General features: G+C 36.1%; 1 protein-coding gene across 5 annotated transcripts in view; it reads right to left on the reverse strand.

The window, feature by feature from the left end:
* Nucleotides 1-24,322, reverse strand: part of LOC109609295 (fibrosin-1-like protein) — a 137,761-nt gene that overhangs the window by 97,454 nt on the left and 15,985 nt on the right. For all 5 annotated transcript variants that reach the window (XM_020025937.2, XM_049962284.1, XM_020025939.2 and 2 more), the window contains exon 2: nucleotides 5,287-5,400. In XM_020025937.2, the coding sequence (XP_019881496.2) occupies nucleotides 5,287-5,400 (114 nt within the window). The remainder of the gene's footprint in view (nucleotides 1-5,286; nucleotides 5,401-24,322) is intronic.

Genomic DNA, 24,322 nt, shown 5'->3' on the forward strand with positions numbered 1-24,322 from the left:
TAAATTATTACAACAAAATGTTGTTAAAGAATTAAATCGCCTAATACGATAAGTTTGGACTTGTTATGAGGAAGCACAGTAATGCAAAAGTTATTTTGCTGATCATTCTTTTATTTTCAAAGAGTAGTGAAGATATTTCATATAAAAGAGGTTTTTGTGAGGTGAAAAATCTATATTTCGTACGAAATTTACGTGACAAAATGTCTGATCATTCAAATTGTATGTTATTAATTATGCGTACACAAAAGTAAAATATTGTTTTTGTTCTATATATAATATGCCTCAACTGACTCAAACCTCAGGAGCCGCCACTGATGAAGACTCTTAAATTTATTAATTTTAAATCATAAACATATTAATTAATCAACCATTTTTAAGTTTATGTCAAAAAATGTACACATATTTCTAATATTGAATTCCAAGACAATTTCCACCCATTATGTTAGTGATGGAGAAATATGTATACTTATATTTAATCGAATAGATGTAGAAAAAAATATTATTAATAAAAATGATTCTGAAAAAAATATGCTGAGGTGGTGATACCTTAAATATTGAAAGAAATAGGAAATATATATTACTTCAATTTTGTTGAACAGAAGTCTATATATAAACTAAGCATCAAAAGATAAAAATTACTCGTAATTCTCTCTCTTGTCGATATTGCCATCCAATTTCATCCGTGTTATCAAAATTCGACTTACAGAAGCTCGGAATATATATGAGTAATTCTTTTTACTAATGTTTTTATATTAAAATATACAATTAGTATAAGCAATAACTAAAATATTTGTTGAACGTATCCGCCAGATACAACGCGAGTAAACGGTGGTGTTATGAAAACTATCGAACTAATGGTGGTTTAAGCCCCAAAATCCGAACTGCAGCAAATTACCAATGCGACGAACGATCCGCGATCGATTCCACAATCAACGGCGGCCCCGGATGTTTACGTGCGACGGCGGGAGACAAATAGGGCCGCAACCTAAGTCAATTTTGCATACGTTCGCCGAAAAACAATTTTGGCCGCGGTCCAACGGCCCGCGCGCACCGATCGGAATTGTTGAATGGGTTCGTGGCGGAATGCGAGACGAGAGAGAAGAGCAAAGGACCGTGTGCCATGTTTACGAGTGGCGGAGACATTTGTATAATATAATGGGGCGTGCGGCGGTCCCCCCGGTTCCGTCGTCGGGATTCAATGAACCCCCGCCGAATTCTCGGCCATACGTTCGACGTTGTGCCAAGTGTATTCTGGGTTGTATAAATTCAGACGTATTATTGGCACCGCATCGATTCAGCATCGATGGCATCTATGTTGTCGACGTTTCTGCCATTAAACCATAATAGGGTTGAGCTGTCAATCTCCTAATGTAATAACTTATCCGTACAAATCGCATTATTAAAACCAGTTAGCGGAATACTGCGATCCAATCATCCGACATAATCGTCTCGCGTTACCGGCTTCCCGGAGAGGGAAACGAAATGGCATGAAAATGCCGAAGGCCGGGCCCCGTTTACGGGCACGTCTGGGTGGTCCCGTCCATGTACCGTAATACTTCTCAATAATTAACACCTGCAATTAAGGGGTAAGTGAAGGTCCACGGGGCCCAACTGACATTCCGAAACGGATAGGATACGGTCTTCGGGTTACATGTTGTCTGGTTAAATTCTTTGCCCATGTGCAGTACAAGTGCACCTTTGAAACTATGTAAGTTTCTTAATTGAACCACTGACTGGAAGAAGGGTCTAAATCCAATTTTCTCTACACCGACGGATGTTTTGGTTACATTTCAATAAATTTTAGTGCTATAAAGAAGCCAAAAAGTATTCAAAAATTCAATTATTCAGATTCTTTTTATTCTAGTAAAAATTGCGAATGATCAAAAGATTAAGAGTCTAAATACTACAGGCGAATACATTATACAAATGGCTTCTTCTAAAAATATTGAATCGACCCGTTTAAATGAGTTCTTTGTTTCTTTCTTAAATGATCTTCAGACCTTTTTCTATTTATATTTTATTATAAAAATTTCTTGTACTGAATCCAGTGTTCGAAGATATAACAGTGTATCATGTAATATAATATAATGTATATATATATATATATATATATATATATATATATATAAAGTCATATTTTCTGTGGTAGAATAAAGTATGGAATATTTTTAAAAATTGAATTTTTATCCCTTGAGATTCTTCTTATAAGTATGTAATATTATTTTATTTGCGGTCAGTCGTACTTAAATTATTTACATATTTACCTTTCACTTCAATTTAGGAAAAGGGTAGTTGAACTTTGTGAAAGAGGCCGAACGAAATGTGACATTAAATATTACTCAGGGTGCTGAGAAGATTCCATGCAAATTCCGTACTCAAGACGGTGTTCAAAATCGACGCAAGCCAGGACGTCCAAGAAAAACTACTCCCAAGATAGACAAATTATAAAAAGGGTCTCCCTCAAAGATCCTTGCAAAACATCAAGACAAATCACGAAGGAAATTTCGACACAATTTAATCTAGATGTTAGTAGCAGAACAGTGAGAAATCGTCTGGCATTTGCAAAATCCTTTTTATCAAGGACTCAGGAAAAATGTAACTCTGTGCTGTCATTGCATTGTGGTTTGGAAATGCTTTTCTTGATCCAAAGCTGGACCCTTGATATGGATCGTTTGCTGAGGAAGATGCCACTTTGTTGGATATTTCAACAAGACAACGACACCAAACACACGTCTAAAATTATTAAAGGGTAATTTATAATGTAAAACTTAATTGTGCATGAATGGCTGCCTCAGTCCTCCGATTTAAATTCTATTGTGCGCCTTTGGAAAGTATTAGACCGTCGTATTCGAACAAAAAACAAGACATGAATCAAAATAATTTCAATAAAAATCCGTATATTTAAAGTTTTTGTTTGGCAATTACTCGAGAGAAATAGTTTGAATGTTTCAGGTTTCAGGTTAAAAAAAAAACCGTCCTGTATATCAACGTTTCCGATATATGCTATAAATATCCGATATTTACTGAACTGGGACCCTCTTTCCACACACCGATTTCAGATTTCAATTGCATTCATATGTATGAATACCATTATGTAAATATAAAATTTCCACCACATGTATTAATCGATATCGAATTTCTTTTCGCCTCCCCCCTAAAATAACGATGTTCGCGGTGTCCTGAATATCCGATCCGATAACTGTAATTTAATGGCGAATTCAGCGCCCCGTGAAATAAAGCGACAACGAAATAAACGAGGCCCGACGCGAAGGTAGAAAATCACCCGGGCGGCAGTTTTAAGGCGCCGCGACATCTGCGGACGGAAAAACGTACCCGCCCGCATTTATTGGATAATGAGGCTGTTGATGTTTGCATTTTACGCGTGGGAGAAAATACTTTGTGTAGGGTATTAATTTATCAGCGGCTCGGAGGAGGCACAACACGTGAAACCGGAGTTTTGTTGGATTAACCTTCCCTTTGTTTTTGGGGTGGTGAAGATTGATTAAACCCGGCGAATGGTTGAGGTGACAAGCTAATGAAAAGTTTCATTTTCGGCCGTCGTTCGCCCGAAACCATTAAAATCGGAACGTCTAACTTTGCTTGTAAATATTAATTAAATTTAGCGGAAAAAATATGAGGCGGACTTCGACAATTATTGGAAAGTAATATTTAACTTTCACTGTTTGGCTTTCAATAACAGTTATTAGTTTAAAGTTTTTAAATCAAATTATTACGTTGTTTTATTGGGCTATTACGGCACAAAATTGTAACAGATTTAATTGAAAGGTTCTTAAAACGTTTCATCACCGTTCTGGAAGATTGTTGCACAAAAATACCAATTTTGCTCATTTATTACAGTAATTTTCAATTAGAAAACTTTATATAAAATAGCAACAATTTTCTTGAATTACTTACTTACTTACTTATACTTTTGTGTTATTTATTTATTTGCCATTGAATTTTGTATGAACGAACAATTTCTAACTTATTAACAGTCCATAATTTATTACGTGTTTCCGTTGCAAATAAATAATTTTGAAAGAACAGTTTTCAACCTCTTAAAAATTATATGCGCTGCTCTTTAATGGATCGTTATATTATTCCTCATCATTGGAAAATTGCCAAGAATGGTATCGAACTGGCGTCTCCCCCTTGGCGTTTCGTTGTTGCCCAGAATAAATTATTGTACATATTAAAACGGCAACGGACTTTAATTGGCAGTAAAGTTGTAAAGCCATTTAATCTCATTTCATTTCGGTTTATTTTCCGTCGACATGCTAAAGATGTGTTTTTATTCTTTTATTAACAATTCTATTATCCTTCTGAGCCCGAAAGTTAGCAAAACATTTACGTCTAGCAAAATGTTGCATACTTGTAACTTCAATTACAGTAAAACTTCGATAACTCGAATCATGACTTGTCAGGAAAAATGTCCGATTTCAAGTTATCAAAAAACTACCCTACCTATTAACTCTACTTAAGAATTACTAATCGAATAGGATAATTAATATTAGTTTAGCACTACTCAAGAAAGAAAAATTATTTTTACTTTTTCTATTTTGCTGAACAAAGGGGCATAAAGACTTTTGATTATTAATTAAAATTTAAAAACATTTTTTATATTTTTATTATATTCTTGTTACCGTATATCTTAAAATATAAATTGGTGGTAACAATAAAAAAATTTAATTCTATATCCTTCTTTAACCTATCTTCTATATTTTACACTTTTTTACATAAACTGTACTATAACACACATTTTTTAATTTTAATTTTTTACTGTCTTTCAAAATTTTTTCAAAGTTATTTGAAAAGAATATTTGCTATTCTATATTATGACTATCAAAATCCGGCGAACAGAATAAGAGAATCCCTCCAAAATTGGACTTACAGAAGAGCTATCAAGTTAAAATTACACGTAATACTCTCTTGACGTTATTACCAACCAATTTCATTCATGTTATCGAAGTTCAACTAAATGTATAGTAGAATTAAAGACATTGCATAAATGGAATTAGAATTAAATTGTAATATTGTTAATTTTGTGTATTTGTAAATTTTATTTATAATAATTAATTGCTAATAAATTGCGGCAGACTCTATTTTACTCTATTGACAATCATTTTAAAATAGGTAAGTGCAATTGGATTAATTGTGATACAAGAATTAGTTGTGAACTAACTGCAAATATTTTACATATCTGGTTTTGCAACGAAACTTCTTATTGGGACAAAGTGAAAGTAGACATCACGTATTACATTCCAATACAAAAAAAATTCTACTTACATGATTGTTGTGTACGGTAATATGGTGTGTAATGTGTGCCTTCGGTTCGAGTTTCGGCCTTTCGATTTCGGTCAAACGCTTGATGTTTTCCTTCGTCGAGATTTTCAGGACCAGCTGTAACAATAAATAAACAATTCAATTACGTATACTTGTAAGTTCATTGTTGGCAAACAGGTTTATACAGATCTATTTAAAGCACGCTAATTACAATTACAAATTTGTGTGGATTTCACATTTAAATATTAATTAAATTAGCATATAATGACATGTTAGTGGAGCCATTTACATCAAACAATCTTATTGTCGGATCTAAATTGGCAGGGATTTCGAGGATCAACGAAGCAAATAATCTTTATTTACTCCCATTATAGATTTATTAAGATTACACATGCCAAATTGGGACGGCAGTGACGCTAATCCATTGTTGCCGGAAGAAATTTACGCGCTAATACCGGAAACGGGTAAACGTCGGGTACTTTAATTGATCCGTGTCGACCGTAAATATAAACAGTGGCACGGTCCCATCAATCACCCTAAACACACAGCAATTATGCGATCCGGTGCGGCATTCCGTCGCGTCTCCCAAAAATCAAAAATCACAATCGACCCGAAACAGGCCAACAAACATTTTGACAGCGACCTTCGCCAAACACGGAACGAGGGAGTCCGTTTAATTGACAGGCAGGGCACTCGAACCCGAAGAACAGGTAGTCGGAGGAACTAACCCTCCTCTCACGGCGACGTAAATCGAAACAGATTAGGCGTTTTGTTTGCGGCACAAAGCCCGTTGTAAAACACTTTCAATTACGATTCGATGGGTCGGAGCATGGTCGGACGGCCTTTGCGTTTTTATTATTTCTGTTCTGTGCCGGAGTTTCCGTTATCCGCAACCGTGAGATCGGATACGTTCAAGATTTATCGAAGCGATTCCGAGTCGGACGGCATAATTAAACGTGTGTAAAGCGATTTTATAGACATGTCGGTTTGTAAACTCGATAAAAAAATGTTGGGATTGAATAATGGATGGATGCCTTTTCGAATCGGCCGGGGACATAAATATTTATTTAAACATTCCCAATTTTCCATTTTTATGGAAATCTGGTTCGGCAGGGGCGGCGCGACCGATCTTTGCGTCCGCCGTTTGTTCGCACATAAATTTCGCGTCTCGAGGACCCTTCGACAATTTTCCAAACGGCCGACAATAAAACACGGGGACAACAAAAGCGTTCCGACATAAAAGAGACATTAAAAAGGTTGTTGCGCCGTGCAACGACATAGTAGAAAAACCGAACTCAAAAACCCTCCTAAGGAGGTAATTGAATCAGAACTTTCGTGTGCGTGAACACGCTCCCGAGGTCCTTTTTACGATAGGCCGACCCCATAAAAATTCAAGTACGTAAAAATACACTCTAATGCATGTCTCACATCGATCGGCGGCAACGCGCCGCCCTTTTCTCAAATAAGGGGGTAAAGTATTAAGTAGTCAATGTAAATAAGACCGATCGTTATTGACTCTATCCACGAAATTTGTTTGAATAAAGTGACCTCTACGAAAAAATTTTACTGGGGGGAATGTGATATTTATCTATTTCAGAATTTAGTTTCACATTCATACGAGACATTCCACATCAAATCGGACAGTTTTAATTTATTTTAGTAATAATAATTGAGTCATGATTCATTAAAATTCCTCTAAAAAAGGTACTTTGAAGAAGACTAAATTAAGTACAGTCGAATTTCGAGTTTCAAAACTTCGAGTTATTAAATTAAATACATACATGGAAAGTTATAAACCTGTATTTATTTAGGCAAGTATGATTTAAGCTATATATTACAAAAGATACTGCTAAAGTACACTACTTATCAAAAATAGCATTTTGAAATCTATAAAAATTAATACATAGTACAAACAATATTATTATTATTATGCATTATATTATGTAAAGTTTTTATTTTAATGCAAAAAAGTCAGGTATTGAAGAAAGAATTTAAGAGATATAAGCATTACCATTATAACGGTCGTCTTGAAGATATTTAATTGGAAAAGCCCTTAGTAAAATGTACTTTTATTTAGAATTTAAGATGTTATAATCATGTAAACACCATAGGAGTTTCCAGCATTATTCTAATCAATCGATAATTGGTCTTAGAATTGTTGTCGACAGGGAATACTGTTCGGGCACAGGACAGGTATCATCGAAAAGGGAAAACCTCGAGGAGTTTACCCGAGGCAAGAGAAATTCGACTTATCGAAGGTTGTGACAAATATTTAGTTCAAGTTAGTTAGTCATCAAGACATTCGAGTAATCGAATTTTGGCGGCAATTAATATTAAATATAATAAAATAAATAAAACATAAAACAAATAAATTTAATAACAAATACAGCATATTCGTTAAAAATGTATAAATAAATATAAGGGGACAATCATATAAATAAACAAAAGAATATTACAAGTTTAATGGAAAAAACTAATATTTTATGAACGAGAAAACATTTGGTAGAAAAAGATTTAAATAGTCCGATTTGAAACGCTTCATAGATTCAATACTAATTTAATAATTAATATAGATTAAATTTGTACACATATTTATTGAAGTGTATTTATTTAATAATATGCTAATTAATTTTACCAAACGTACATATTTAATAAACAGATATTTGACACGATAATAATGAATTTTAATTACAAATTTTCCAGTTTAATTAATTATAATATTATTCATATTTGACAAAAATCGTCGTGTGCATTATCAACTAAATAATTCAAAAGATAAACGCGAATTGAACCATAAATATAAACACAAAATTTAATTATAATATTGATAGCACTTGAAAATTAAAATGCAACAACTCGATTGAAATTAATAAACGTCAGAAACAACCCTGGCAATAAACATGTGGAAAAGATTATGAAAGTATAATACGCCAGTTTATTCAAGACTAATATCATTAAATAGAAACACAGCAGAGACTTCTTGCAATTAATAAAAGGCCAAGACAATTAATGGGCAACCCTCGTAGAACATGTGTAAGAGAGATCTCGAACCCGTCGGTCCCCTAACAAGGGATGAAGGCGCCCTCCTTGGGGGGATCCAATGAACCGCCAGTGTCTATCAAATATTTGATGACGAGCCCAGATTATGGGACTTATTCCGCCTTAATAAGGACGTTAATATTTATGGAATGCTTAATGGATGGGGGGGGGGGGGCTTTTTGCTCGCCCGGCATCGATTTTTCGTCCCTTCGTTCCCGTATCACGGGGTCATTGAAACGGGGACGCCCAACGTTTTATTAGGAAGTTATTCCGCACGGTTTCGCTGCGGCCGAAGCCCGAGCTGCGAGCGACGGAAGACAGAGCTAATGCACCCGTCTAAGGTCAGGTCCTGGATTCCGAGGCGAGCGGCGGAGAGGTTCTCGTAGGTGACCTTGGGGGTCTACACACCGAGTGAGTGTGCTGGCTCCGCGTTGAGAGAGAGCGCACCCGGAGAGGCCGCTGAACCCGCCGATCACAGCTGACTGGGCCGGTGGTCTGCACTGTTGGGTTCCCGAGGACCGACCGCGAACGGGACAGGACAATGACGTCTTCCAATTTTCAATTGTGGAACCTCGACATTCGCCTCGGCGGTCCGTACCAATTGGTACTGCTGATGCTTCTGCACGAACGATTGACACCAGAAACGGATTATGGATCCGTTTTGTGTGGACGTGATTCACTTACACACACCAAATACCGAGTACAAACAGAAATCGATAATATTCATTAGTTAATAATATGAAATAACTCATGTGTGCGATACAGTTGCGAGGTGGAACAAATTGTTCAATTAACTGAATAATATTTTCATCACTCGGCCGATACCAACAATCAGCCATTTAATTACCTACATAAACACAATAATTGTATGCAATCATGCTAATAGTGCGGGTAAACTTATGATTGATGATGATTACAATTATTAATCATCAATTTACTTTCACTAGATACAAGGAGATAATTACGTAGACACTGATAAAATACGTATTGCCTCATTTCTGATTATGTATTAAACGTCAAATTTTTAATATTTAAAAGATTCACCTTCACCATTAATAATTATCCAGTAAATCCAGAAATCAAATAACTTATGTAAATTATATGCAATTAATTTACGTCAGATCAGTATCGTTATAGATAGTTTTTATTAATAATTAACCGACATGAAATATTCAATTATAATTATGGGTCACCAATTAACTGGAGAGTATGCGGCAGTAAATTTCTATGCATGAATATTTATCCAGTTAGCAGGATGGGAAAATTCACATTTGCATTTCCTACTGGTTTATTAATTATTGACGCATTCGTATTTTTTTTTTTCCTAAACCATTTTATATATTACATTTTATTAATTACAATTAATTTAATAACTTGTTTTGACATCCATTCCGCTCTAGCATGGGCATTTAATCACGTAGTATTTACCTTCAATACTTTTATTTATTAACTAATTATTTATTATCTTAGCTTGTACCTAATTAACATTTACGATTTAATGGGATGCCATATAATAGATCTATATGAAATAAGACTGTATTAAACCTCGTAGATTAATCATTTTGTCCGCATTCAAGTTGTATAGTTACAAATTAAACTTTGTAATGATGGAAACGTTACAGAATATTGAAGTAAATTGAGCTAATTGATTCAACTTTTAATAAGAGTAACTAAAAAACAACGATTTAATATGATTGAAGGCGGTAGGAAGAGTTCATTAAAGAAAGAAAATAATACGATTAAGAAAAATTACAATTAGAAGACTTTGGAAGAATTAACTTGTAACAACTGATAGGATTACAAGGATTATTTAGAATAAAACAGTTCCCAAACAGTTCATTAGGAAAGTTTATCCATTCAACAAACTCCAGAAACTACTAACTATTATATTTGTCACCACCAGGAACAAATCTAAACAAGACCGTTTATAACTCATACATATGCGGTATAACAATCTCCAGATTGTAATATAAAAAGAAAAAATTTATTTGATTGAATACAATAAGAATAATTCTTTGCACAAAGACAATTACTATAATAAATTGAAAAAATTATACTGGAAAACAGTACTTCAAAAGTTCACTTAACCAATTATTTTCAACACAATGCAGAAATTAACCATTTGTCATCAGCAGGAACAAATCGTATCAAAACTCATGACATTAACAAACCGTTGATAACTCACAGATAAGGAATCGTTTTACTAGTTAGAGTATAGATAGATACTAGATAAGAGTAGTAAGAAATAGAGCTTATTTGACTCAATGCAAGAACAGAAGTTCATTTATGAAAGAAAGTAACACGATTAAGAAAAATTACAATTAGAAGATGTTTGTTTCATCTTAAAAAATATATATAGGAGAACAAAGATAAGAATGAAACAGTTTTCCAAACAGTTCATGTCATTTAAATAATTCATTTCCTCCATTAATTTTTTAAGTTTTAATAAGAGTAGCAAAGATTTTATTTGATTAAAGTCAGAAAGAATAGTTAATTACAGAAAGAAAATAACACGATTAAAGAAAAATTATCTTCAAAACGGACGGATAAGGATTATTTAGAACAAAACAATTTTTCAAACAGTTCATTTGATCTAGGAAAGTTCACTCCATCCATTATTTTCAACAAACTCCAGAAACTAACCATTTGTCTCCAGCACGAACAAATCTGAACAACACTCATGACAATATCAAACCGCTATTAACTCCCCGACACGGAATGCTAATCTCTAGATAACTTGGAAGTTGTACGGCACGCAACTTGGAAATGGACTTCCAAGAAACACAATTACTCAAACCTTTGTATCCGAATTCGCTCCATAAACGAGCAAGCGTTCCGGCCGACGGTCCGTAAACCCCCCCGTGTGGATGAATGGAGCCGTTCATTTAAATGTCATCGTGCTCCATTCTCGACAATCGGGTGGAGAACGTGACGCGAGACCGCTTCGAAATCCATTCACCGGCCGCGTGTATCACGATAAATGGCCGCCTTTTGACAGCGGCCAGCATCCCCTCGTGTTCGTATCAATGACCCACATCCAAACTAGACCGCTCCTCTGTCATCTGGATGGAGAATCGTCGCCTCACCAGGGACCGGCTTACTTCGCAATATCATGTCAAAGGGTTAAGACCGCACCCTAACCAGGGATGCGGCGTGTGCGACCATTGTATTCCTTTTGACAGGCGGATGATTCGATTCTTGTGAGCCGTATGATGTGATGTCGACAGTTTTTTTATTACGCAACCTGCCTGGAAAACAACGGTTGTCGTTTACAACCGCATGAATAATTAGTCCGACGGATATTGGAGAGTTCGTCAAAATGGAAAAATAAAAACGATGATGCGGTTGAAAGCTGCAAAACGAATTAATTGGGTTCCGCCTCAGTACATTCAATTTGGATGCGGCGGACGACAAATCGAACAACAACAGCGCACATATGCCTAATTAGTTGTATATGAACAAACGAGTAAATAGCACTGGTTATTCGAAAATTCGCTTATTAAAATATAATGTTGCTAATGCTGAATCTGGTTATACACGAAATCAAATCATCCATTAGAGAGCTAAAGCAAATAAAAACCTTTCATTACTGATAAAAGGGAATTTGATCATGTAGTCGAGTCAACTTCGGATGGCAAGTTCGGCAATAAAATCAACAAAGTGGTGATACGAAATCTCTGCTTTACTCATACACAACCTAAGTCTTACAATTAGTCTAATTGGAGGAGTATTAGAGGCGTTGTTTTATCAAAATTTGTGGAAGCAAGTAGGACATAGTATCTTCCCTTTGTTCATTTTACTACCGATTTTACCACTCGAAATCAGTTCAGCTACGTATATTCACTTATACTCACTAATAGTCTTAGTTTAATTAGGGAAGTATTAATTATTTATTAGTGGAAATAGGTAAGATAGGAGGGTGAATATCCTCCTTTCGTCTTATTAACCATCTTGCTATTCCAAACGGAATTGTCTATTGTCGAGTCTGGATGCAAAATGGACAAGGTATCTAGTTATAAGTGAACCAGGTAGGATGTCTTCTATTTTTTTTTTTCGCAATCTTGCCATCCAAACCGAGTTGTCTATTGCCGAGTCGACAAGACGTAACTTTTGGTTTAATTGAAGGGGAATTGAGGCGTGGCTTTATCAAAACGTTGTAAGCGGAAGCTGTTAAGATATATTCTCTTTTCTACACTTTATTATGGACTTTCCCAAATAAAATACTATATAATGTATATTATTAGTATTGATAAAATTGACGTATCTGCATCTAATTCAGCTTTTTGTTGTGAGGAAAGTTAGAATTACGAAAATTATTTTTAAATGTGTTTCATGTAAATGTAAATAGAAGATAATATTCCTAATCTATTTATCAAATAAATCCTATATTTGTTAATCATATAAATTCTACACCTACATAGAGGAGCAATTTATCAGAGTAGTATGTACCGTTTGAGACATTGAACAAACACACAAACAGCAACTTGTGCATTAAATCTGTTTCCAAGAACGATTACCTAATCGTATAAACACTCAAATAATCATGTAATTAATTAAACAGTACATAAACCACTGGAATAGCACAAATTTCTCGCGTCAGCTTGCAGGGAAACGCTCAACTATTACAACCATGCAAACAGAGCCGGAGACGTTTCTGCGAGCGCAATACCGACTCGCGGAATCCAATAATTAAAATGACTCCCGGGCGGATTCATTAGCGGCAATTAGAGACAATTCTCCGATTGGCAGGAATGCCAACACACGACGTCTCGCACACACACACACACACAGACACACAACGAACGTCGGCGTTGGTCTCGATTTTTTTCGCAATCGCTTCCGACTCGAAAATGGGTTCCGCGCTCTTCCGTGGGTGTCCATTCGATGTGTGTGTCTCCGTGTCCAAGATCGGAACGGGTCGTTCAACCGAATAATGCGGAATGATGTGTCTGCGCAACGTGCACTACGCATCTAATGGTGGGCGTATCCTTGTCCTATTCGCAACTTTTGTAAACTATACTAATGGTACGGTTATGAAATTAACAAAACCGGGTGTTTCAACAGGTATTCCATGAACGTGCGTTGTTTGCTGATTTCGTTATGTAAGGCAGTTAAAAACAGTCGCGAAATGCCACTAAAACGTTAATTTTAGTAATCGTCGTTCACCACATTAAAACCTAATAAGTATTATTAATTTTGTGGCCGTTAAAAGCAAGCTGTTGTTAAAAACGAACGGCGTACACAAAAATGAAATGTACACTTTCCTCTGCAGCAAGCTTGCCAACATAATTTACACGTTATTTTCCAAGTTGTTTCGTCACACAACCAACAGATTACCATATTATTTACATAAAATAACCCGAGACTACCTGTGCACGTTGAATACAAAACGTGTACATATACATAAATATAACCTAAACCTGTAAAAATGCCTCCGTATCCCTCTATTACATTTCAACCGTATAAAAACATGTATTTGCCTGCGCAACATTTTTATTCGGTGATAAATCGATGCATAAATAAGCGACCGAAACATTTGTACACAATACACAAAATTTATTATAAATGTTAATTATTTTGGCATAGCACAAAATGAAAAATGAGAAGTCGATAAAGAGTGTATTAACCGCACTTGTTTATGGAAATTAGATAATCAACAAATATGCAGCCAACGAAATGGTAATTATGTCGAGTGACTTGCTCTTTTAACCGGGAAGATTAACGACACACAATCAGATTTATGTATCTGTTGCCGTCGTGTTGTTATAGGTCACGGTTTGCGAGCGCTAAATTACAGATCGATACGAGACGAGCGGCAGTTCATAAATGAGGATTTAGCATAATTGGCAGGATTATCTCTGAATTTGTACTATTACTGATGCTGCACAGAAGACATGATTTGCCACTCGATACTAAATACGAATGTACTCGATCCCCTACAACTGTGAAACAGTACACAGATAATTTACATAATACCGGGAATAGCTTGCTTAGTTGGTTTGTTTCTTACTGTTGCAGTACAAACTTTCTGCTTTGCATTTCTGTACCCGCAATTGAAAACGCAAATAATAACCTGGGGCCAATCATCAAAATCTTTAAAGGCAAGTAACAAAATTCAAAAAACAAACACTAGTTACAACTGTCCATTTAAGGTCAGAAATTCCAAAACCATGCAGAAATAATCTGCATACCGAATTTGTATTATTAATAAAAAACACAGAAGATACGATTTGTCACTCGATACTAAATACGAATGTACTCAATCCCCTACAACTGTGAAACAGTACACAGATAAATTACATAATACTGGGAATAGTTTACTTGGTTTATTTTTTATTGTTGCCGTACAAAACTTCTGTTTTGCCTTTCTGTACTAGTAATTCAAAATGAAAATAAAATCTCCATATTGGTATTATTAATAATGAGGTCAGAAGAGAATATTAATTACAACTGTTTATTTAAGATTTATATTTAAGAAATTACAAGGAACCTATTATCAAAATCTACAAATACAAATAAAATAAATTCAAAAAATAAACACAAATTACGCTGGTTAAGATCAGAAATTCGTTCACAATCACGGAATTTGTATTATTAATGATACAACACAGAAGACATGATTTGTCACCAGATAAATTACATAACATTGAATATAAGCTGGTTGGTAGATTCCCCATATGGAGCCTTTGATCAAAATACTTTGTATTTAAGCTTTTTATTCAAAGTTAGAAATTCGACAGCAACGAAGAAGCGATCTCTCAATTTGTACTATTACTAATGATGCACAGAAGACATGATTTGCTACACAATACTGAATTCGAATGTATTCGATCGTCTGCAACTATGAAACGGTAGACAGATAATTTACGTAACACTGAAAACATTCTAGTTGGTTTATTTCCGTTTATAGTATACATTTTCTGCTTCATCAGCTATTATAAAAATTTTCAGTAAATAAATTCAAATGGCAAACACTAATAACAACTGTTTATTTAATGTCGGGAATTCGAAAACAACTAAGGAACAATCAATTTTTCGTCGTGTTCCCGTCCAGTTATTTCCCTCCGACATTCCACATTCGTCAATAAGTTACACCGGAGGCATTTTAATTATTCGCGCCGACGGCCAACGAATAAATTATGGAGTTAATTGATATTGGGGCGCGTGGGCGGCCGTGGCTCGCTTTTAGTTAATTTATCGATTTACTGGAACCAATTTATGCAAATTGCACGGTTTTTTTATTTATGCCTTTAATTGCCGCTATTATTGAATCGTTAAAGTGTCGCGGTTCCTGCCAACTTAATCAATGACTTCTTGATAACCGGTAATAACTCACTAAAGTTTTTATGTACCAATTATTTAATGGTTCAATTACGTTTCATCCACTTCCAAAACTTCGTTTGCATTTCAATTAATAACTATTAATCAAAATACGTAAATCCTGGGAAACGCATAAACGTGTTTATGATTGATGTATTAATCCGACGCATTACTTGAATAAACTTACATAATTGCAGCGCCATAAATTAATCAAATACCATCTCAAGACGCACACATTTAATAAACACGTCTCGGTGAATTCCTGCAATTTGTTGCGAGGACTAATTGAACGATTCATTCCCCGGCGAAAATTAATGATATCGCTGAAATAACGTCGCCGTTTTTTCCCATGCGAGAATGGCATCTTCGCCATCCAAGTTACACAATTACAATTAATGTTCTGACAGATTATTTATGGCACAGTTAAAGTCCGTGAGACCTTTTCGGCACGGCCAAAAATTAAACGGACACACACAAATTCGCATTGCCCGTTAATTATCCACTATCACACAAACAAACGTCCGCCCGGTACGTTCGGTTCGCCAGAGCCGTACCGGCGAACATTTCCACGAAACGTGTGTAGTAATCCGATTTCGGAGCGGCATAATTACGCGATGCCCGCCTAATTGATTAGCCGGAAAACGGGATCGACGGGCACATGACGACCGAACGTATCGGCCGCGTAAGATCCGTATCGTTGGAGGCATTCTCGTAATCGCAATCGGTCCCGGGGGAGATGCCGCCGCCTAATTACGGACCGCACAAATCGCGGACCTCCCCGGACCCGAATCGATCGTCCAATTTATTTAATGCGTTCAAGTGCTCCGTGTTTAAGAATGCGCGTCGACAATAATTGAGTAATTCGGTAAAACCACCATCCGTAGGTGCTCAACCGTTTTCGGGTTTTTGATAGTCATGGGAACTATCTAATGTTGCCGACTAACGAATGGTTACTGAATAAGTGCACCGAACTATCGAATGAATTTGATTCGATTAATAAATTTAAGAATTTGAATAAATTAATAAATTTATTTGTTAAATAAGAACCAATTAACGTCGTAACTTCATTTAATTCATATTAGGAACTATGATATGATGTTAACTATCCAATATAAAATCCCCATTGGATGACAACATTGAATAACTCGAATAGTTGGCAACTATTGACTAATTGGGCCATCTGTAGGTAGTCGAGAGTCTTTGGTTTTTGATAATTATAGAAATCGACGAACATTGCTATTAGCGAATGAATACCGCCAACTTTGTTATTTTTTTGTCGTTACAGCATTAACAGTCTAAAATATTTTTGATTACTTTAATTTATATCGTTCATCAATTTAAATACTGCAAATTATGTGCAATTTTTACTGGATCACTTGAATCTCGATTACTCAAATATCTTGATAACTTGAACTAAATATTTGGCACACCCTTCGATAAGTCGAATTTCTCCTGCCTCAGGTAAACGCCTCAAGGTTTTGCCTTTCCAATCATACCTGTTTTATGCCCGAACGGCATTCCCTGTCCGCAACAATGCTAAGACCAATTATCGATTGATTAGAATAATGCCGGAAACTTCTACAATTTACTTTATGATATTTACATGATTACAACATCTTAAATTCTAAATGGAAGTACATTTTACTAAGACTTTTCCAATTAAATGTCTTAAATGGTAATTCTTATATTTCGCTACTAGGCTACGTGTGAGAAAACCTATGTATGATTTGATTGACAAAGCTATTCTGAAATGATTTAATCGTAGTTTTTTTTTTGAAAATGAAAATAAAAATTCATTCGTCAAACACAAATAACGGACCTTGCATTAAAATAAAAATTTAATATAATACATAATAATAATAATATTGATTGTATTATGTATTATATATTTTATAGGTTTCAAAATGTTATTTTTGATAAGTAGTGTAGCTTAAATTATAGTCTTGATAACTCGAATATTTTTGTGGCCAATCATGGTTCGTGTTATCAAAGTTCAACTGCAAATAAATTTATTTCTAATTTCATATTAATTAATTTATTTATATTCATATTGTGAACTAACGACACTTTATTACGCTTATTGGATTCGAAATTAATTCGACAATTTTTTTTACATTAACATCAGAATTCGGCCAAGTGATTTGTAATTAAAAATGTTTTCTATTTTAGTAGTCTATTAAATATTTCAAATAGTTGGCAACTAATGATAGTTTCTATATAACAGATTCCATCATTAATTTTATGGTACAAAATTAGTTTAACACCATCCATTCCCTCTAGTCACTAGAGTGTAGTATGTAGTGACCAATATCAGTAAATACACTTATACTCGAGTCCTGCAGTTCGCTTTCGGTACTGCATGCGTCTTTCTTTAATTACCAACTTGAATAATAACCCTCTATAAATATATACTGAAAACTACGTTTTCTAAGGGCAAAAATTTAACTAACAATACTTCTTTTTTGTTAACAATTCAAATCTAGAAAGAGCAAATGAATTTATGAACGTCGCCCCACTGACAGATAACTATATTTGTTTGTCGAGATTCCCGTCAACTCAAACAAATATTGACTCGTTCCACTCATGGAAACCTATTGATTGACACCGAACAGCAAGTATAAAAACCCTCTCGTCAGCATTTTCGTTCTGTTCTCTCTCCCCCCTTCCAGATGGATATTTGGAGCAACGAAAAGCAGCGCTTACATTTTCCCCTGTGCGCATTTCCTCGTCGCCGATAAGCTTCCGGATTTGGATCGCTGCGCGACGCCAAAGACATAATTTATCGGCACGTGATGGGACGGTAATCTGGGTGATATTTTTTACGCCGCCCAATTTGCATTAAACGATATTAATAATGCGCCGTCGTACGACAGACGGGCCAATTTATTTAAGGCCGACCGGCAACACAATTTTCCAATCGCTATCTCTGTTTTGATATTAGGTAGGTCGTCGATTTTGTACGGTGTTTGATGCTTTTATGAATGATACCTTATCGGTTCAACTATTAATAAAACTTCGTATCACAAACAAAACAATTTGTACATATATCATGTACGTGTATTTATTTATATCATTTGATGAAAGACAGAAGGTACACACCATCAATTTAATTTAACTAGATCACACAATATATCTAATCCACTCGAAACGGCTGTTTGCATAATTAACTAACAATATGCAGCCATTATGTGTGCAAAGGCTATCAGCGATATGTGAATATTGCATCGCTGATGTACGGTTTAATCCCGCGCACGTCTGTTGATTGTAACATGGGTGCACATTTGTATGGTTAATATTAATGTTTGTTGAGATACATGCAGATAAAGTGTGTACATACATGTAAGCAAACAGAATCAAGATGTCGGACAAATATTGCACTACAAATGTTACTATCGATGTAGGGGACTCAATGAAATTATGAAGGTGTGGATGACACTATTACTGATTCATGAATTGCGGTTTCACCATCGTAAACTATCAGTTACTGTCGACTAACAAAAAACCAACTGGATACAAAGATGACGTTGACTTGAATCATTTTGTAATAGAAAATCATCGATTAATAATAACTATATCAATGAAATATCGTGTCGCCTTGGGCCCAGTGTGCGCCTATCGAACAACGATCTGACGGCTCCGAGTCGTTTTCCATAATTAAGTCTCTCACTACAATTAATTTAATCTATTTAATGAACGCGGTCCCGCGCGCATTAATTTATCTAATTACCCACATAAATAGATTGTCAGTGTTTCAGTAAATAAATGTCAGTCGCGCCATTGCCAGGCCGATTATTTGCCGCGGCATTAATTGTTTTACATAAGCGATTGATGTTCGCTTTATGGGCTTCATCTGGGAACAATGATCGGATTTATTGGATTCTTTTCTCTTCCATTAAGACGATGAAATGCAACAGACGATCGATTGCTATAAATAAATGTTTCTTAGATGTGTTTCGAATCAAAGCTTTTAATTCAATTCAACATGTTGGTACTTTTCATCTCTCAGCCAGAAAATATCATAATAATCACTTTTGATTAATCATCCAGGATATCTGTAATTACTTGTTACATTGTACAATATTGGTTCATTTCCCGTCCTTTCTGTCTAAGGGATCCTCAAGTACTGGTTCTTTGTTGTGTGCAGACTCAGCATTCACATCTGTCTCGTCCAAATTGAACCTATTTTGGTTACTACGAAGTGCCCATAAAGCATGAAGCAGCGGTTAAAGAACAAATCCCCAAAAAATAATTGTAATCCCTACATGTAGAGGTCGAGTTGACAAGATTAATAGTTTCGGATTCCTGTCGAGTTATCGTTAAATGTCGTGTCAGATAATGCAGCACGTCCAATTTTTTTTGCCTCCTTACATATTCAAAGGTAAATAACACGCCCCGACTAATTATGTTGTCTGGAAGTTTACCGTGTTTTTTTCACGTACACGACCGAATTTCCATAATTAGCCAGATAAATATTCATACTGGATCACCCCGGCGAAAAATAACAAATATATATATATATATATATATATATATATATATATATATATATATATATATATATATATAATAAAATAAAAACGAAATTGATCTACTGCAAAACCAGACGCATCAGCTGGACTTTCAAGAGGTGGACGTTCCCGCAAAGAGCAGCTAATCGGTTTCGAGAGCCCTCATTATCGGACACGGGAAGAAGCGTACTTCTGCCCGTCGGAATTAACACGTTGTTAATCTCGGGTAATGATACGGTTGGCGGCGGCTTCTGTTGCGAGAGCGCCACGGAAAAAAAAAATCGTGAGGCGTGTGGGAAAACGAAATGAAATATGATCAACTGCGGTCGTATTTATGGTTACGTGTTCGGTGCTCGCGGCCAATCTCGGCGTTTAATTGTTTTTAGAGGCGAGGTTGACAGGCCACTTTGATGTACCACTCAAAGGCACAAATGAATTTGTGGCTTTTTGCGCGTTATGATCTCAAAGAGGAACTCGAATTGTGTGTACCGTCTGCTCGGGAACGGGATTGGATAATCGTTTAATATCCATAACGCACAAAGGGTCCAATAGATTGGTTTTTGGCAGGGTCGTTATGCTACCAATACAATGTCAGTGCAAATTAAAATTCGCATATTGGATTAACTGATGCAGATTTGTTACTAATTAATTGCCACTATTCCCCATTTTGTTGTTCTTGACGCTTTCTGCGTTTACGTCGAACGATATTTATTTATTTTATGTTAGAAAGTGCTCACTTCTGACATCTATAAACTCAAATGTAAGAACGTTTCCTTCATTGTTTTCAGTAAACTGTCTAATCACTTTAATATATTCTGCAGATAACATCGAAACAAAGTTTAATTGTCTTTATTATAAAAATAACAATGTAGAAATAGATCAGATAAAGCATTTTATTGTAATTGCCTCCGTAAACACTACTTGCAGTTTGTTTGCCAAAGCGATATTAATCACGCTGATACCAGACTTAATATATTAAGTCCATCGTGATTTATAATTAGTCTGATCAATGGTTATTGCAATCATGCTTATAAATATAATTTGTGTGACGGAACAGATCGTTTTTAATAATCCCTTTTGAGTAATCCATTTGGAACAGCCATTTTAAAGGAAAGCTCTTCATTATTCAACTACGAGGTCGCTCTCAAACTCATCCAATTATTATTTTAGTCACTTGACTAACCTTTATTTATTCAATTTAATCAAATTAAGTGTAAAGACATGTTCCACGATTGAGAACATACCGAGCGATTATGAAAACACATGTTCCAAGTAATTTCATCATGGGGTAATCGCTCGGTATTCCACACCATATGGTATAACCTAATATTGAGGCCAGATAATGAAAGCCATAGTTATGTTTGAATGTACACTTTAGAAATTTGTCCTGATATAGATTCGTTAACTGTCCCTGGCACTAAAACAAAAGCAAAGACATAGACTGGTCATTCCCATTTTCAATTGCTGCATGCAGACTACCGTATATCACCCCAGGACATCCGCAAGGACCCATTCCAATGCAATTAACGAACGTCCATTTGCGAATGACGAAGGCGGTTGTGGCTTCGATTTCGATATTACGTGTCGCCCGTCCATCGGGTGATTGAGCGTGCCGACGCGGATAATCCACTCCGACAATGGTGTGGACAGATGCATCTCGACCGTGGCTAATCCGGGGGAATGGTGCCAATTGTGTGTGTGTGTTTGTGTGCGGGCACCAGACATTACCTAGTTTAGTAATTAAGCTGGATCCAAAGACCGTGCCAACAAACAAAGTGCAATATGGAAGGGAGGATACTCGTTTGGCTCGTGACAGTTATGACGCATGGAAAATTCACGAGTGCCGCAGCGCAACCCGATAAATGGCCCGATTTATATTCCGCCATTATCGCCCGATTTGAATCTCATCGATTATTCATCGGATCGGTTGTACGCCACTGCGCCGCGCAAAGGTCACACACAAAGGATAATGGATGTTTCGCGTCCGCGGGACTACTCGTTTTATGATCTCGCATACAAACGCAACACACATCGAGAACGCGCAGGGAGATACGCAAGCAACAGCGCCCGGTGCAACGTTCTCGCGTGGAATCCTGCCGTCGGTCGGACGGTCGTCTTTTTTCCGTTTTCGGTTTAGATGCCTCTCGGAGATGCTGTTGCGTATGTTACGGTCAGCGGTGGTTGCATGCTACAGATGTTACCACAGTTTTGCCCAATTTCCTTGGACACGGACGGGTTAAGGGGTCGTCCATTAATTATTATGTGAGCTCAAAATGGATAGGGAGGGGTCCGGCATAATCCCACCAAATCTCATTTAAAGGAAAAGGGGTTCAATGAAAATCCCACGTCAACTGTTTAAATTCGTAGAATATCAGATATTATAATGAATTATAATATCAATCCCGTAGGGACAATATGGAATAATAATAAATATTTAGTGGTATGAAGCTAGAATACATACAGTGGCGGCTATTCAAATAGGGCAGGTGAGGCAGTCCCGAAAATGAGTTTAATAACATTAATAACGTTAACATTAAAAAATACATTTTTTTCTTTAAAGAGACAGGCAGTATAATTTAATATTTAAACAAAGGTAAAGGGGTAATATGTTGTAAAACCGATAATTGAACAAACAATAGCAGTTTTGTATTAAATTCCAATGAATAATTTGTGCACAAGTTCTCCGCCACTTTTAAACGTGCTTCGTCGTGTCAATTCGTTTCATAAGTAAATCTTAAATACTTCATTTGGTTCCAACATTCGCGCGTGCGTTTTAAGGTCGGGGAGTTGAGGCGTGCCTCTAGCAGATGAGATAACTCCAGACTCTCATCAAACCATGTCTTTTATTTTCAAAAGGTAGTGAAGATATTTCGTATAAAAGAGATTTTTGTGATTTGACTTGTAAAGGCACTGATCATTGCATTGTATATTAAAATATTGTTTTTGTTTTTTTATCTATAATACATCTTACTAAATTTCACCAAATTTAAGAAGAAACACCTCACCTAATTAAATTAGTACAACTTCTAATTGGTCGTGTTTGGGTGATTCACGAACGTGTTAACATAAACCAAACACATCTCAGGAGAGTAACGCCTTAAATTTGCACATGTTAGTTTTTCCCAGATCAAATTTTAAGACTTGATTCTTGAAAGAGAAATAGTATCACGAAGTGAGGATCGTTTTTCAAGATGTTTGCACAAAAAAGCCATTCAATATCCTTTCTTTCAAGTGAAACACATGTTCGACCACCAACAGATGCTCCCGCTGCAAACGAGTCTTATTTCTTATGCAGGTACTCGCCAAATACAAACAATTAAATTTAAATCCAATCAACTTTTAATCGTCTTGTGTACAGCTTAACCGTCCCTAATGGAGACGACTGCACCTTAATTAACAATCGTTAACAAGGTACATTTTTTCATGTCGGGACACGTGCTGTTAAATTCCGATCTGCATGCGGGTACTACTAATTGATTTGTTGCCAAAACACACGCGCCGTGTTAACAATCGCCGAGTCTTGTTGAGCAAACGAGACTTTCGATCGGGAATTACGGACCACGTACCTATTTTCCACCACTAATTAAATTCATACGCCACATGACCAAAATTACACGCTCGTGGCTATTATTTCCGGTCATCAGCACCGAATTTTCACCTACGACTTACGGGATAACGCTGATCGCGTGAAACAGTTAAAAATGTTCGGTTTTCTGTGTGCGGGACAAGATGATGGAATGGAAGTTGTAAAGATAGGATGTCTCGGTTACGGGGATACGTTCTGATAAATCAGCGATCAAATCGTTGAATTTTTAAGAGATAACGACCACCGACTCCCGCCGACGTGCCCATAAAACAATCGGCCTCCATCTCTATCTCTCGCCGGCTGCGCGTATTGATTGCCCCGTTTCCCATGTTTTATTAAATCGTGTCAACCATCTGAATGTCGTCTCGTCAATCCCGAACGGTCGTGATTTGTCCGGGGGCTATCTGGCTGCTAATGGCCTTAATTATTTTATGGGGGGCAGTCCATTTGGATTTTATTTTTCATCCGTTCCCCACGGTCTTTTCGTTCTGCGTTGAGGTCGTTCATTGAAACCCGATTAAATTCCAATGGGCTGGGTACTCTTAAATTGGTGCGAGGTTAATTGAGTTATTGCGGCAAATTTCCG

Source organism: Aethina tumida, chromosome 1, assembly GCF_024364675.1.
Source record: "Aethina tumida isolate Nest 87 chromosome 1, icAetTumi1.1, whole genome shotgun sequence".
Classification (NCBI taxonomy): Eukaryota; Metazoa; Arthropoda; class Insecta; order Coleoptera; family Nitidulidae; genus Aethina; species Aethina tumida.